This window comes from Sinocyclocheilus rhinocerous, unplaced genomic scaffold (assembly GCF_001515625.1).
Source record: "Sinocyclocheilus rhinocerous isolate Xijiao unplaced genomic scaffold, SAMN03320098_v1.1 scaffold1136, whole genome shotgun sequence".
In the NCBI taxonomy this organism is placed as follows: Eukaryota; Metazoa; Chordata; class Actinopteri; order Cypriniformes; family Cyprinidae; genus Sinocyclocheilus; species Sinocyclocheilus rhinocerous.
The window spans coordinates 496443-513945 of record NW_015647033.1 but is presented as its reverse complement, the minus strand read 5'-3'; the positions used below and the strand labels follow the sequence as shown (position 1 = coordinate 513945).

Sequence of the window (17503 nt, the reverse complement as noted above, 5' to 3'; positions counted from 1 at the left end):
ATATTCTAATGGGCCGCTTTGTGACATCACAAAACCCGGAAAACAACGCTGTAGTCCAAACGAGCCGTTCGTTGTAGTTCTTGAAAAGGGATTTAAAAAAAATGAAATATCTCCCTTTGGAGTGGACTTTGAGGTTTGTAACTTTGTAGATCTTTTTTATGCCCAAACATACACACTACACACTGACTAAAATTCAAAAAGTGAAAAAGCATAATAGGACACCTTTAAAAAAGTCCATGTGACATCAGTGGTTCAACCATAATGTTATGAAACTGAGAATACTTTTTGTGCGAGAAAAAAAAAGAAAAAAAAAAGACTTTATTCAACAATTTCTTCTCTCCCGTGTCAGTCTTCGACGCACCTTCAGGACAGTACCACGAGATATATATAATTGAAAGTAGAGATGTTACTATCTTACATATTCACTGACTGATTAAAAATGTGTCTTATTAAATGATATGTATAAATATACATACATAAATACATACATAAGAAATATTGGCCACTTAAAGTAGCTTACTGTAGTTATCGCTTGTTATTATCGTAGTATAGCTAACTACTTTTCCAAAAGTATAATCTAAATACTTAGTAAAATAATAGTAGATTAAAAAGTTTGAAAGTAGTTTCCTCAACATGGATAATGACTTTCCAGTAACAATTTCCAGTTACACACTGAACCAATAGAAGCCATTTAGGCTGGATTGAGAGCTAGCAAATGTTCGGGGATTCTTCTGTGCAGACAGAGCGGTGTCTCTGCTGTGACTGTCACTGGAAGTGTAAACCGAGCCACGTTCTACCTAATGTGTGCCAGCTGCTGGGAGATGGCAGAGTCTGTGCTGTGCCAGGGCTGGTGGGATTGAGGTCTACAGGCGGCTGACAACGTTTGTGATTGTGTGTGCAAGACTGAGTCACTGAAGCTATGGCCGTGGGTCGTCTCTGTCAAATCCAGCCTCCCCAAGTGTGGCCAATCCAAACATTTCAAAAGAAAAGAGAGATATCCATGAAAGCCACAATCCAACTCAAACAAATGTGCATTGTAAATACATTCCAGCTGAATGCTGTTTTAGAGAGGTGGATGCTGTTATGATGTGGAACTGTACACAGACACACTAAACTAGACAAAACAAAAACCTATTGTTTTACACTCAGTAGGTGCCATGACACTGCCAGTACAACACTTGAAATCTGAGACAAAACCCTGAGGTGCTGGCATATTACAAAATATATATGTAAAATAAAAACAAATGAGATTAACGAGAGCATTTAAGCATTTATATGCCACAGGAAAGAAAGTATAAAAATAATACAAATAAAAGAAATAAAGTCATAAATAACTACAAAAGTGAATATATAAAAGAGTGATTTAATATACAAATTAGGTCTGTCAAATCGAATAATCGCATCCAAAATAAAAGTTTGTGTTTACATATTATTTGTGTGTGTACTGTGTATATTTATACGTAAATATATTTAATATATTTACATATAATATAAATCATATCTAAATATAAAAATATATACAGACATTTAAATATTCCAATATATGCATGTACAGTATGTGTGTATTTATATATATATACATATAAATATACACAGTACACATATTGTATAAAACGTTTATTTTGGATGCGATTCATCAAAATTAATCGATTTGACAGCTCTAATACAAATAAAATAATTAATGGTTTAATTTAGAAAAAATGATCCTTTATGGTTATTAATTTACGTTAATTTGGCCTTTATGAAAGTGAAAATTAAATAAGTGAATTAAACTTTCTTGCCCATTGTTGGCAAACTTTAAGGATTCCAATGTAAAAATGACGCTCAAAAAGTGCAAGTGGTTAAATTTGCTGGTGTTAAACCTCTGAAACGAATATTTAGGGAACAAAACGATGATTGATCTTGACTCTTGCCGTGTGTATGTCGAATGTTGTGGAATTGCATAGCGTGTTGCTGGGCGGTTGGTGCCAGTGGGGTGCCTGTTCCAGATCCTCTGAGGTTAAATACAGAGGGACCGAGTCGCAACCCCGTTCCACCCGGCTTGGCCTGAAAACAGCCAGTCAGCCGAGTGCTAAACATAAGTGACAAATGCCGTCTGACTCAAATCACCTTCCATCAGACCTTATGACTGCCTCCCACCCAGAGAGAGAGATGAACAGTGCTGTGTAAAGAGGAAACTGGTTTCTCTAGGCACCTCTAACTACTGTAAGTCAATGCAATAACCAAATCTGCACTCAAAATTTCAGCATTTGTACAGTACAGACAATCGAAGCTTCAGATACAGATGTGATTGATCATGAATGGCTCATTGAAAACTGTCTAAGATGGAAACTAATGTATTGAACCAATACATTTGATATTTGGATTGCTGGCTGGACTCTGACAACTGTTGCTACCAAATAACAGCAAGTTTAAAGACACAACAAAATTGTTTATCAATGTTTTTTGTCATGTGTTGATGAATTTTCCATTGTTCAAAGGTTTCAAATGTTCCAATTTTCCAACTACAACACTTTTGTGTGAAATATCTGGTAAAAGTGTCATTTTTATAGAACTATACTATAACTATACTATAGTTCATTGTTAATTCATGTTTATTCATAATAGTTCTAATTTTAATTTATATTTAACCCCCCACCCACCACACAAATATATAATACTGTATGTATTAAAGTAGAAATTAACATGAACTAGATTGATGAATGCTGTAAAAGTATCTTTCATTGCTATTTTAACCTTAACTTACCTCATATTAGAGAACAGAACCTTTGAATAAATTTTACAGTATTTTACAGAAATACAATATAGACCTCCAAGCTATCAAACACGTATTAAAAGGGCCTTAAACTGGATTATGTGATGTATAAACCTAATACATAGCTCAGAAAGTATTTTTTTTTCAGTTTGTATTCAATGTATTCACTTCAAAATCCACTTTAACTTCCTAGAAATGAACAATGTTATAATTTAAAATGAGTGAAAAGCTTGGCGAAAAACCTCAGTACAAATATCAATGAGAAAAAAAGGACAACACTGCACTTTTTCCCCCACATACACGTGAATTTAAAAACCATTTCACTCTTGTGGATCAGGCTTTCAAAGAAAACTAGGACACTGCCAGCTTTGATGTCTTAATTGTGAGCCTTTTTTTTAAATGACAAAGAGATGTGCAGGCCTATTTATGGAACAAAAGACAGATTGAGCGAGAGTACTGGAAAGAGAGCGAGTGAGACAACAATATTTAATTATGAAGCTCAAATACAATTTCTGGATTCGAGCGCTTCTTTGAATACAGCTCTAATGGAGGGTCTCAGAGTGTGGCCCTACCTGTGGGCTGATGCTGGGGCCGTAGCCCATCCCGGGTGACGCCATGGAATGTGGCCCCATGGGTGAGCTGATGACAGAAAAGGGAGAGCCCAGGCCGTTCATGGGCGAGCTCAGAGTGCTGATGGGGGAGTGCAGAGACCCCGAGGGGCCTAATGAAGTCGGGCTCAGCAGTGACGGATGCATCCCCCGGTGGGACGTGGGTGAGCTAAGAGGAGAGGACGTCATCTGTCCCGAGGAGTCTGTGGGAGGAAAGTGGAAGGAAGTGATTAGAACATTTACCAAACATTTAGTCTGCAGCTATTCGCTAAAAAACGTCAGAAAAGAGACGATTTCCTCTTTCCAAGTATTAAGACGTGAGACAGGCAGCTACAAGCTTATACGCCAGAGAGACAGACAGAGAGAGAGAGAAAGCCCTGTTGGGACCTTTTCACCTGCTTGCTGAACCTTACATTGCATGATTATTCTGAGAAAGTAACAAAAGACAGACAGTCACATGGGTGCACTGCACTTCTTTATCATCTAGCGCAGAGGTCACCAATTAGTGGATTGTGAATCATTTACCATAAATTAATATAATTAGAAGCATTTTTTCCTCCACATGGCAAAACTGAGCTTCTGAAGAGAGCATATCAGGCAGGTTTCAAGTGAAAGGAGATGCTATTTATTATAATCTAATGCTTTTTCCCTTAAAAAAAAAAGATTTTCTATGCCACAGACTAGCTGTTTTTGGTTACTCACTGAACCTTTACATCCACTGCAAAGCTGATTCAGAGCCATGTCTAGAGGGGGGAAAATCACTGTATAAAATTGCTAAAAATAAATGAACAAATTTTTATACATTTACAGAATTTTTAAATACAATTTTTAAGCAATTTTATATAATTTACACAATTTTTTAAATACACTAACAATTTTATAATTTTTTACACTAGTTTAGTTGCATATAGATAGATAGATAGATAGATAGATAGATAGATAGATAAAATTTTACACTAATTGTTTAATATTTGCTCACTTGTGGTTTGTCAAAACATTATATTCACTGCAAAGTGAAAATCACTATAAAAAAGTACACTTGACCTCCAAGCTATCAAACACGTATTAAAAGGGCCTTAAACTGGATTATGTGATGTATAAACCTAATACATAGCTCAGAAAGTATTTTTTTTTCAGTTTGTATTCAATGTATTCACTTCAAAATCCACTTTAACTTCCTAGAAATGAACAATGTTATAATTTAAAATGAGTGAAAAGCTTGGCGAAAAACCTCAGTACAAATATCAATGAGAAAAAAAGGACAACACTGCACTTTTTCCCCCACATACACGTGAATTTAAAAACCATTTCACTCTTGTGGATCAGGCTTTCAAAGAAAACTAGGACACTGCCAGCTTTGATGTCTTAATTGTGAGCCTTTTTTTTAAATGACAAAGAGATGTGCAGGCCTATTTATGGAACAAAAGACAGATTGAGCGAGAGTACTGGAAAGAGAGCGAGTGAGACAACAATATTTAATTATGAAGCTCAAATACAATTTCTGGATTCGAGCGCTTCTTTGAATACAGCTCTAATGGAGGGTCTCAGAGTGTGGCCTTACCTGTGGGCTGATGCTGGGGCCGTAGCCCATCCCGGGTGACGCCATGGAATGTGGCCCCATGGGTGAGCTGATGACAGAAAAGGGAGAGCCCAGGCCGTTCATGGGCGAGCTCAGAGTGCTGATGGGGGAGTGCAGAGACCCCGAGGGGCCTAATGAAGTCGGGCTCAGCAGTGACGGATGCATCCCCCGGTGGGACGTGGGTGAGCTAAGAGGAGAGGACGTCATCTGTCCCGAGGAGTCTGTGGGAGGAAAGTGGAAGGAAGTGATTAGAACATTTACCAAACATTTAGTCTGCAGCTATTCGCTAAAAAACGTCAGAAAAGAGACGATTTCCTCTTTCCAAGTATTAAGACGTGAGACAGGCAGCTACAAGCTTATACGCCAGAGAGACAGACAGAGAGAGAGAGAAAGCCCTGTTGGGACCTTTTCACCTGCTTGCTGAACCTTACATTGCATGATTATTCTGAGAAAGTAACAAAAGACAGACAGTCACATGGGTGCACTGCACTTCTTTATCATCTAGCGCAGAGGTCACCAATTAGTGGATTGTGAATCATTTACCATAAATTAATATAATTAGAAGCATTTTTTCCTCCACATGGCAAAACTGAGCTTCTGAAGAGAGCATATCAGGCAGGTTTCAAGTGAAAGGAGATGCTATTTATTATAATCTAATGCTTTTTCCCTTAAAAAAAAAAGATTTTCTATGCCACAGACTAGCTGTTTTTGGTTGCTCACTGAACCTTTACATCCACTGCAAAGCTGATTCAGAGCCATGTCTAGAGGGGGGAAAATCACTGTATAAAATTGCTAAAAATAAATGAACAAATTTTTATACATTTACAGAATTTTTAAATACAATTTTTAAGCAATTTTATATAATTTACACAATTTTTTAAATACACTAACAATTTTATAATTTTTTACACTAGTTTAGTTGCATATAGATAGATAGATAGATAGATATATAGATAAAATTTTACACTAATTGTTTAATATTTGCTCACTTGTGGTTTGTCAAAACATATTCACTGCAAAGTGAAAATCACTATAAAAAAGTACACTTAATTTTTAAGCAATTTTATACTGGCTAAATAAGCACAGAGAGAGGCTATTTTCACTATTTAGGATTTAATATTCCTTTTTATATGGTATTTTGGCTGTCATGTTAAATATTTACATTGCATTTTCCTGAAGTTCATATTAATTTTTTAATTTCAGGGCTATACAAAATTTGTTCAAAAATCTAGTGAGCTGCCTCTTCGTAAACTGCCTAAATAGACAACTACCTATTGTGTATTGTGTACCTATTGCACCTTGTAACGCAGCATAATAACAATCATAGAAATCTATTAGTAACCAAATCATAAGTAGGGAAATGGAGACTAACTAATAGAAAACTAACAGAACAATACTCTAATAAACCTAAACAGGCCTAAACACAAAGAAACGGCATTTTAATTAACTAGTAAATTACACTGGGAGCACAAAATTGATGCCTCAAAGTAATGCCTTCGTAGAAATTTCACTAATTTCTGGAACAGTGATTATTTTGGCACCTTTGATTGTTCAGAACATTGCTGGGAAGGAAATGCAGAGACTGGACTTCTTGGAAGTTTAACTGAACACACCTACTCTAGTACATGTTTATGGGCTTTGGGAACGCTTCAGAAAACAGAGAGCGAGAAAGAGATTGCGAACGAGATACAAGGTCAAGGCTCTAGGGATGCCATCTGATTAGGCGCAGACTCATTTTCTGCTTCCCTTCTCGCCCCATTCTCCACTCCGATCTCCTTGAACCTGTCCGTCATGCTGCCAGCTGTCATCAAGAGACGAGGGAGGTACATCTGTCAGTCTTGCCTGGGTGACAAGGCCATATTTCCTGTGTCCATGACTGCTAAATTTCCCTCTCTCTAACCTTGTCTTGTTCTTGGCTCACTTTCATCTAGCTCACACTTCCTTTCTTCCTCCCTTTATCTCTCTCTGTCATTTCAAACCTGCAGGCTTCCATGAATCTTCTATATTTCATTACAGTAAATCTTGGAGGGTTGAAGCGGTACCAACATTTTTTCTAAATAAAAACTTGTAATTAAAACTAAGCACAGAACAAAGAAACACCAAAATGCATGCAAATGTTTCATGCGTTTCGTGACTTAATCCCTTTACGCAAGCCCCGAGACTCACAACAGGCTAGTTTAAGGGGGCTGCACAAAATACGGATGATGTATTACTCAATTAGGTGACAGTTGAGAAAAACAGCATGTCCAGTCTGTGTTTTCCAGGAGCTCTCTGTCTCCGCTTGCCTGATGTCACTTCACAGTGTCTTGTGAAGGATTCCAGGCCAAAAGGCACTCGGGAGGGCGGATGGAGTATATAAGAGAGAGAGCTTGTCAGCGGGTATACTAGCGGCTGCCTGCCTGCCAGATCCGCCACGCCAAAAACTTCCCCTACATCCTGGCCTCCTCCGGAGCACTTCCTGCAAACACCCTGAAATTAGCTGCAGCGAAGAGAGACACTTCTGTCGGTGCATTCATATACACATTCACACCTGCTGATTGCCAAAAAACAGCGATTAATTAATTCTCTAATATCACTGTGTCACATAAACAGGAAAACATGGTTTCCTGGCACATGGAAGTGTAACGCAATCATTATTCAGTCTAATGAGGGTTTTATCGTGCGGTGATAAGACCCCCTGAGATGGTGGTCTGCTTCAGAAACACTTTGATGCCAATCTGTCAGTGGACAGCTGCAACACACTGGGGACACAGCTGATCCAGGGTCAGTTCGGAAGTGTGATGCCATATTCTAACCAGGTGTGATGCATCAAACATCAAGCTGCTTTTTTAAACACTAAAATGAGCAAATTAAAAAAATATATTTTAAATATATTAAAAATATTAATATTTTAGAATATTGTGAATCAACTAAATTTAATATTTCAATATTTGTCAATATTTTAATATTTTAAATCAATAAAAACAAACTAAAATAAATAAAGCATTATAATATACAGCATATGTCCAGTACTATTCATGTGTGTGCGCACATTATAAATATACTGTGCTGCCAGTTGGTGGTGTGTTCCTCTGTGAAGGCTAGGGTTGCCAGATCAGGATTACAGACGGCTCTTATTTAATCCGCCGCAGAGAGGGGCACAGCTGGTGGAAAACAGGATAGAGAGAAAAAGAAAAAAAAAAAGGACAGAGAAAAGAGAAGAAAAGACTTTCACGTTGACGTTGCTGTGAGATTTGTTTCATTCAAAAAGTTTAGTTCAAAAGAAGACTTGTTGATTTAGACTAGGGATGTGAAAACATTAGTCAGGGTTGCCTGAATGACTAGTTGACTAACTGGAAGCACTGTATTATTGGGCTGGTTTCAGGTTCGCCTGACTCAACTAGATACGTTTCTTTGGGAACGCTTATAAAAGACTCAGTCTGGCATTCGAAAACAGTAGTAAGCATGTTAATTAAAGCAAAAACAACAAACACTGAAAATAATGTAGCTAACAATGAGTGTCATGACTCATTCCAAATTTAAGCTTTCTGATTTCTTGGATTCTAAAGGAAATGTAAAAAAATATTGTGATTTAACAGTAAAAGACTGTAAAAATGCTACAGTAAAAACCTGTTAATTGGTTATCAGTAACTTTCCATACTATATATGGTGAATAACTGTAATTACATTTAATGTAATTTTACAGTAAAATAATGTTCAAATTACGGTTTTTGGAAGTGAAAAAGAAAAAGTCATTGTATAATTTACAGTGAAAAAACGTAAACCGACACTCCCAGAATTCCCTGCATGACACTCACTTCATATTTTATGTTTTTTCATTGAAATAACGGTGTTTTTTCTTATTTTCTTCTTATCAGTTGTGTACATTAGGGTTAAGAGTGAAAAATTTAAGGGGGTCTGAATACTTTCCGTACCCACTGTATATATATATAGGCCTATTAGTATTTCCCTTCTCAGCTTGTGGAAGCTGCCGGTATTTTACCGTAAATGTCACAGATTTTTTTTTTTTACAGTGTAACCTGTTTCTAAATTTCTGTATCCCATTACAGGACACTATGCTATAAAACAGTACACATACTTCTTTTTTTCCCGTCTCTCGCACATCTTTTATTTTCCCATTGTCATTTTTTGTCTTAACCTGTTTGGTTGGGAAGAGAAACATGTGTTACAAGCAATCTGAGAAAGCGTCTGTAAAACCATCAGGGTGCCGTGCTACCTGAAGCTCACCGGATAAATATGCTAGCTAGATTAGATAAGAGCAGTAAAGACAGAAAACACAGCCCTGGCAAAGTCTAAAGAAGAGTGGCAGCCCTCCAAGCTTCACCTTATGCCAAAACACAGCTGTCATCTGCTGCTGATCACCTCAAAGGCATCTAACAGGTACAAACCAGCAAATAAATCAGCAGGAATCAGGATCATTATCTCACTACATCAGCTCCAGGACATATTGGAGAAAGATGCCCTGCGTAATGCACAACAGGTTGCCCAGCCTTTTAAAGGAGGTTGGGGGAGGTCAGACAAGGGTTTGCAATATATTCACTTCCATTCATTCGCATAAAAAGCAGGTATGCAAGCAAATGCATCTTTTACTGCATATAAAAAGTTTGTTGAATCTGCAACCCAAATAGACATCTGACCAAAAGAGGATCTAAACGTTACAGATTTACCAGGCTGAGAATCAAAAATGGAGGAAACTCATTTTGTTGGTTTTAAATAAAAAAAATTACAATAATAAATAAATAAATAACAATAAATGAAAGGAAATTAAACTAGGCTGCATGGGTTTGAAACAGAAGTAAATGGCATATCAGAAATTTCTAAATTAAATGCACAAATTCATAGAAATGTACAAACTATAATTTATTGAAATAAATGCAAAATAATGTCACATGTTTACAGTCACACCAAAATTCATACTTGATTTGACATGTTATTTCCATAACTTTTCAATATCCAATTTCCATGATTTTACAATAATCAGCCATTTGTGATGCCTACATAAGAATAATAAAAAAATTATAATATAACCAAAGACACACTTTAGATCTAAACATAATTAAAATAATTTTTGACTAGATAAATTTCCATTATTTTTATAAGAATTGTCCAAAAGTTTTCTCATTTCTATGGCTTTTTAAGGCCTGAAAAATAAATCCCGATTTTAATATTTCCAAATTTTGCAGGAATAATCACCTTTGGACCTTGCAACACAGCAAACCAAGTGACGTGTGCTGTTTAGATCCACTATTCACTATATTCACTATGTTATGTGAATTTATATGTTTATAGGAATTTATTTGCATATTCATGAATAAGTAAATGAAATGTGAATTCCTGTGAGACCTCACATTAAAACACCAATAATTGGCATCCTATAGCTCCATGGTGGCGCTCTACACACCCTTTGAAAGAAACGAAGGGACAGAGTAAAGGTGAAAGGAAAGAAAGCGATCTCCTGTTCTCCGTCACATGATACCCAAAGACCACACACAAACACACGCCTGCTCACTATCATGTTGGGCCTGCTGGTGTGATGACTACATGACTAATGTTTGCTCTTGAAAGGAGCTGAATGGGTATGATTGGTTGGGAGAGCCTCTCTTGTATTCTTCTGATCTCCGCTTCACAGGTTTGCTGTGACAGGCGCTTTAACCACAGTTTCATATTCATTCCACTTATTGCTCTGGGCCGGTTACATCACTGCTGAAGAACAAAGTGAGCATGCATTCCTGTAGCACGATAAACGGAGTCCATAAATGACTGCCACGGCTAGCTGTAATTTGTCTGGAAAACATACGGGTGGGAAAAGACCCTTTACAGGTGGATGCCTCAGGAGATACAAATGTGTTTTGACGAAGAAAATAATATATTTTGAAAAACATTTCCATCTCCCTTTCATTAAATAGACAAAAAAAAAATCTTCAAAATGTCTTTTACGTTCCACAGAAGTCAGTCAGTCATGAGGGTGAGTAAATGATGAGAATTTTCATTTTGGGGTGAACTATCCCTTTGATGTGTGCATGGACAAAACAATCCTCTCCTTTCCTCACTGTCTGAATCCAACCGGTCCTGGCGTGTCCTGTTGGTGCTAAGAGCTAGTGGGCATCTGCAACAGCAGCGTCTGCATTATGAATGAAAAACAGGAGCAGAGCTGCACAGGGCTGAGAGTCTGCAACAGCTGTTCATCTCTATAATTCATCTTCTAACACCAGAGAGGAGGATGGAGATCCTGAGAGGGAAAACGCCAGGTCTGATCATTCTCCACAGGTGGCTATCAGCTAATAAAGGGGTTTAACTAGGGCTGTGAATCTTTGGGTAGACAGCGAATCGATTCGATTCACGATTCATAGGTTTTTGATTCGATTCAAGAACGATTTTTGCAAATTCAGAACGATTCAATTCGATTCGATTCACAATTAAATTCGATTCGATAAACGATTTGATTCTGCATTCTTTAAGAGCATTCACAGGATTATTTAAATGCTTAACACACCCCAGATCTATCCAGTTTAATGTGAACCATTCACACTAGTTTTGTTAAACAAAATAAATGATTCATTTAAAAGATTGAATCAAAAGAATAATCTGTTCACAAATCGTATCATGAACTCGCATTACCGCGCCAAAGATAATCTATTCTTGAACATTTCGAATTAATAAAAACTTCAAGTTCATCTGTAAAGCACACAAAGCTATCGTTTGACTTTATAAACTTTTATTTCATGCATGATTCGTATGGATCTGTTAACTGAATGCAAAGTGTGAATTCTAGGAGAAGTTGTTGTAATTTTTCAATTAAGTTCTTAGAAATATTAAACGTAATGATAACCATTCAACACTCAAAATATGAGAAAATAGAAAAACGAGTTACTGGATAAAATTTTTCAAAGATCAAGAACAACTTCCCTCAAGATGCTTTTTCAGATTAGACGTTGAATCCTTCGATGCTGATAGAAGTTTTGTTGCAGGTAGGCATTGCATTGCGCTGAGATGTTATGTCCTTTTTCAGATTTATAAGTAAAATAGTCTTTATATTTCCACGAGAGAAATGCATTACGCGAATGGCTTTCTGTTGTGTCGTCCATTTTTGTGTCGTGATGATGAGCGTATTCACTCACTACGAGTTGCTAAATGAACAGGCTGCTACTTCACTACTACCACTAAAACTACTTCACTTTAGCATTACTGGCCACGAGTACTAAGGAGAGATCACACATCACACTCAAAAAATGTGTCAGTGAGAGGAACTGAGCGCGAGCGCAATCCTGTGACAGTCACAGGCTGTAAATAGTGGAGCGCGTGAAGGACAGATGCGAGGGCACGAACACTGTTCAAGGTCTCCATTAATTCGTGCTTGTAGTAATTTAATGTGTATATATTTTGAAATCATTGAATCACTATAGAAATCATGATTCATTCGATTCTTAGCGTTTTAAATCGATTAAAGTCCGAAATCGATGATTCACGATTCAAAATCCATGTTTTAAGATCGATGCATATGCATCGTCAGGGTTTGTAATTGATGCATCGAGAAAACGAGTGAATCGTTACACCCTTAGGTTTAACACACACACACACAAAAAAGAGGTAAAAAACGATGTATTTTCAAAATCGACTAATTTGTGGGAGACTGAATATTTGACTCAAAAACAGCTACATGTAGAGCAATGGATTGGATTGAGAGGGTTTTATATTACTTAATTAAATTTAGATTATTTTTGATTTGAACATCTTAAAAACCTCAATGTTCATTGGGATTCTCCAAAAAAATAACGCCAGGATGAATATCTGGTGCGAAAAACACTTAATTTGAATTAACAACAACAATTTATATTAGATTGGTGGCACTCATGAGCAGACTATTTTTTAAGCAATAGTGAACAGCAGATAAAGAACCCAAAACTTGTGTTTTTGCACACTTGTTATTGGTATTGTTTGATAAACACCATAGCGGAAGAAAAAAAAAGCTGATTGAAAGCACACTATTCGGCTTTTTGTGCTCATGCAAAAGGGTAAAAACTAGAAAACAACACAAGTAAAATCTACTTCACCAATAAACTTAATTTACATTTAGTCATTTAGCAGACGCTTTTATCCAAAGCGACCTACAAATGAGGACAATGGAAGCAATCAAAATCAACAAAAGAGCAATGATATGCAAGTGCTATGACAAGTCTCAGTTAGCTTAACGCAGTACATATAGCAAGGTTTTTTTTAAATTATTTTTTGTTATAAACAGATAGAATAGAAAAAGAATAGAGCAAGCCAGTGTTAGAGGACTTTTTTTTGAATTGAAGAATAGAATTAGAATAGAGAGTGCTAGAGTTAGAGGGTCAAATAAAGATGGAAGAGATGTGTTTTTAGCCGATTCTTGAAGATGGCTAAGGACTCAGCTGCTCAGATTGAGTCAGGCAGGTCATTCCACCAGGAGGGAATATTTAAATTAAAAGCCTGTGAAAGTGATTTTGTTTCTCTTTGGGATGGCACAATAATGCACCGTTCACTTGCACAAACTAGTCAACAAAATTGTTGGATGAGCAGTAATCTTCATGATGTTCCAAACCTGTATGACTTTCTTTCTTCTGCGGAACACAAAAGAAGATATTTTGAACAGCAATGGGGTCCAAACAACACTAGACTTCATTGTATGGACACAAAATCAAAAACAAACAAAAAAAAATTCAATCATTCATGGAGCTCAAACCTCCAACTTTGCTAAATTTTTTCCCCCAACGTTTTAATATCCACAAATTGTATTAGTTAAACGTAGGGTCCTTCAATCTTTGCCTGACGTTAAAACAATGCCCAATAGATTTATAAACCCAACAGGCGCAGCACTGATCCCATCCTAGCTTTTCCATACTATACTTCAGGGAGCTCTCCGCAGCCAATCTCCAGCACTTTTCCAGGAAAATCCCGGTCAGTGCACGTCTCCCTTGACAACAACTACAAAAGGCGCAAATAAGCCCCTCGCAAGACGTCCGCAGAACAGACACTTTCAACTAATACACTGAAATATGTTGAAGTTTTAGTGCCTTTGAGAAGAAGAAAAAAAAAATGAAGCGGCACACACAATCTATTATTCATAAAGATGTTTGGCACTGGCTGTCGTGCTTTTTTGAAGCCCACAGATTGTGGGCGCTCTGACGGCAGGATGAAACAGATATCATTTGCATCTCTCTGAAAATGCTCAGGTCTATTCGTAGGTAAGGACGAGGGAGAGGGGGGGAAACACAGCAACTTCCTGAGGAACTTTCAAGCCGGCGCTTGAATTAATGCAGGGACTAAAATAAGAACTGGCAACTGGAGAAAATGGAGATTCTATTCTGGATAGTGAAAAACAGCAGAGGAGTGATGAGCAAACAGCCGCCCTGGCTCCCGCCGCCAGAGACGGGACTCGCCGACTAACAAGCGACATACAGTATTTAATGTATATCGCGCCTCTTTGACAGTCATCATTAGTGTTATTCTTATCATTACTGCTTAAACTGCAGCTGTTGTTTATTGTTGTGGATGCAAAATAGACCATGTTTGGTGTGTGGAAATTTTCAGCGTGTGAACGTAAAGACACTAGGCCTGGCGCGGGCATTAATCAGCCATTTTTTTCTGTACGTGTTTGTATAAACAGGTTAATCTGCTGCGCGCTGTGTAAGCAATGGAAGTAAATAGAGCCGGCTGATGTGTTTACTCTGACTCTGGGAGTGGATGCGGACCGGAGCCAAGAAGAACACAAAGCGACCCTGGTGAAGGAGGCCCCTGTTCCTGCACAGGGGGGCCTGGGGCTCCTTCACACCCCACCCTAGAGATATGCTCACCTGTCAGCATACCGTGTGACAGTGTGAAGCCACCGCAAGACTGCCTCTACAAAAAGGCATGCTGGGTAGGACACTGTGGGCAGTTGCTTTTAGACCTTTTAAACTTTTTCCCACCCAGAAGGAGACAATCTCAAACAGGAGATCTAAAATGGGGCACAAAGCAATGATTCTGCAGGGCATAATGAAAAGAATATTGTGTAGAGGGTGTTTTTCTTGGGTACAACTCTTTGTACATTTTTATTTTATTTTTTTTACATTGTTTCACACAAATTTTTCATCTCGCAATCTTTAACTATAAAAATACATCATAAAAATTGTTTACAATTATGATACAAAAAGTAATCAAAAACGATTGTATTATTAATATGACTTCATACTTTTCATTATGTGAAAAAATATTCTCAATTTTTTTTCAAAAACTACGATCCCTTTCCCACAACACTGTCCAAATAAATAAATATATATACAGTTATTTGTAAATTTAATACTTGCTTACCAAGGAAACAGCACTCAGCTTGAGATAAAATATGATGATATTATTTACTGGAAATTATAAATTTTATTGTGGAAATGACACACAATATATCAAGTGGTCATTTTAGTAAAAATATTAAAAATATAATTAATTGCGTTTTAAATACATAATGATAGACAAAATTTGCATTTGTCTTGGCAAAATATCTAATTACTTGAGTCTATATAACTTTCTATATTATATATATATTTCTATATATATATATATAACTTTATATATATTGTGTGTGTGTGTGTGTATATATATATTTTTTATTTTCTTGTAATATATACATATATTTCTAATCAAGCTGTAATAAGCTATAATATAATATAATCTGGCAAATTATGCAGATAAGTGTGGAATATTCTTTAAAAATATTTAAATGTGTGTTTAGGATATATAATGTAATATATGTAATATAATATAGCTAATATATAATTCTAGATATAAAGATTGCTTTAGTAAGACAGCAGAGTCTGCCATGTTATTCTTGTTAAAATATTACAGTTATTATTTCTACAACAGAAATTATGTATTATTAGGCAATACATCAAGTTATACTTTCTTAAGAAAAAAAAGAAAAATGGTTAAAAAAATTTTTTTTCCCTTTTGCCCTATCATGTCTGTTGGACATTGTTATCGGATAAATTAAACAAGTGATAGGGTAAAAAGTGTGTTTTAAAAGTTTATTTTTCAAAAGTTTACAGAACTAAAAGTGGCCATAGTTGAAGAAACACCCACAGACAGAGAGCCTTTAAGTTTCGTCGTAAGCATCGTTACCGGACGAGATGCAAGTTGACAGCGGAACCGCAAGCGTACCGGGACCCAAGGGCAGTTTGAACAGCGATTCCTCTGTTTCTACTCCAAATGATGCATTTGCCAGGGCCTCTAAATCAACAAGCGTTAAGACACACAAAACAACAGTGCATAAAGTGAAAAGAAAAACAAAATAATGAATGTTGGATGAGTATTCACGGGAAAAAGCCCTGAACTGCCCACAGAGGATATCGCTGAGTGTGGTAAATTGCCACCCACAGTTTGATGGATCTAACGTCTTATTTTCACAGATCTGCTTCTAGAACTGCCATCATTAAGAGCTCAACTCGGCTGTCAGGCTCTCGGTTTGTTTGTGGTGTACTGTACAAGCGAGAGATGTTGTTTACCTAGAGGAGAGGAGAGAAAGTGGAGGAGACGCACTTGGCTGAGTATGAGGGCAGATAAGAGATTACAGTTGCTATCGCTCCTCTCGCCTCGCTGCAAACATCACGCCGCTCTGATATGGCCTAATTGTTCTCTTTAACTCAGAGGTGATACGAGTCTCCCCCTGAGCCAACCCACAATCCAGAACATGCAACCCTGTGCGCACACAGTTTGTCTAAACAACTATACATGCCGCTTACGGCCTCGCCTTTATGAACACAAAGCCAATTCTCATAGAATGTTATTTTTACTTTTCACTAAAGCCGCTTTGATTTAATGGTCCACTGTGGAAGGAAGCCAACTGTGCAGTGGGGAGTTCACACAAAACAAAACAAAAAAACATCAGAAACTTTGATGCAGCTCTGTCCCTGCTTTCTTTAGAAGTAATAATTTTGGGAGGGTGGGGAATGAGACAATAATTCATTTGCAAAACAATGCAGCCACAATGTAAAAAAAAAAAATATGCACCTTAAGACACAGTGTAGCTCTGGATGACTTGTTACAGTTTATGTTATTCTGATTTCACAGATACCATCTAAGACCTGACCACATCATAAAAACACATATTTCTAATACGCTATCCATATAGCGTGATTTATATAGTCTGATTCACAAGCAAATGACTCTTGTCTGAGTCGGTTCTTTTAATGAATCATTCATTGCACTCTCTGTCAAATACAAAGATTTGGCTTTTTTTTATTGTTAAAGGGGTCATATGATGCTTTTTTAAAGATCATTATTTTGTGTATTTGGTGTAACAGAATATGTTGACATGCTTTAATGTTCAAAAAACACATTATTTTTCAAATACTGTACATTATTGTAGGTCCTATATGCCCCGCCTCTCTCAAACGCTTCGTTTTCTACAAAGCCCCCTCCTTTGACAAGCGCAGTCCGCTCTGATTGGCCAGCTGACCCAGTGCACTGTGATTGGCCGAACACCACAAGCACACGTCGTAAATGTAACGCCCCTTACCATAATCACGAGCGTCAGCTTTCAAAGTAAATATCAAGAAAGTTAATAATGTC

The 17503-nt window shown here is 37.0% G+C and overlaps 1 protein-coding gene across 5 annotated transcripts in view; it reads right to left on the bottom strand.

The window, feature by feature from the left end:
- Positions 1-17503, bottom strand: part of LOC107708356 (retinoic acid receptor RXR-alpha-A) — a 124882-nt gene that overhangs the window by 34875 nt on the left and 72504 nt on the right. For 3 of the 5 annotated variants that reach the window (XM_016512550.1, XM_016512551.1, XM_016512552.1), the window contains one exon: positions 4925-5163. In XM_016512550.1, the coding sequence (XP_016368036.1) occupies positions 4925-5163 (239 nt within the window). Of the gene's footprint in view, positions 1-3327; positions 3595-4924; positions 5164-17503 lie in introns of those variants that run through there. The other 2 variants (XM_016512554.1, XM_016512553.1) reach the window with 2 other exon arrangements.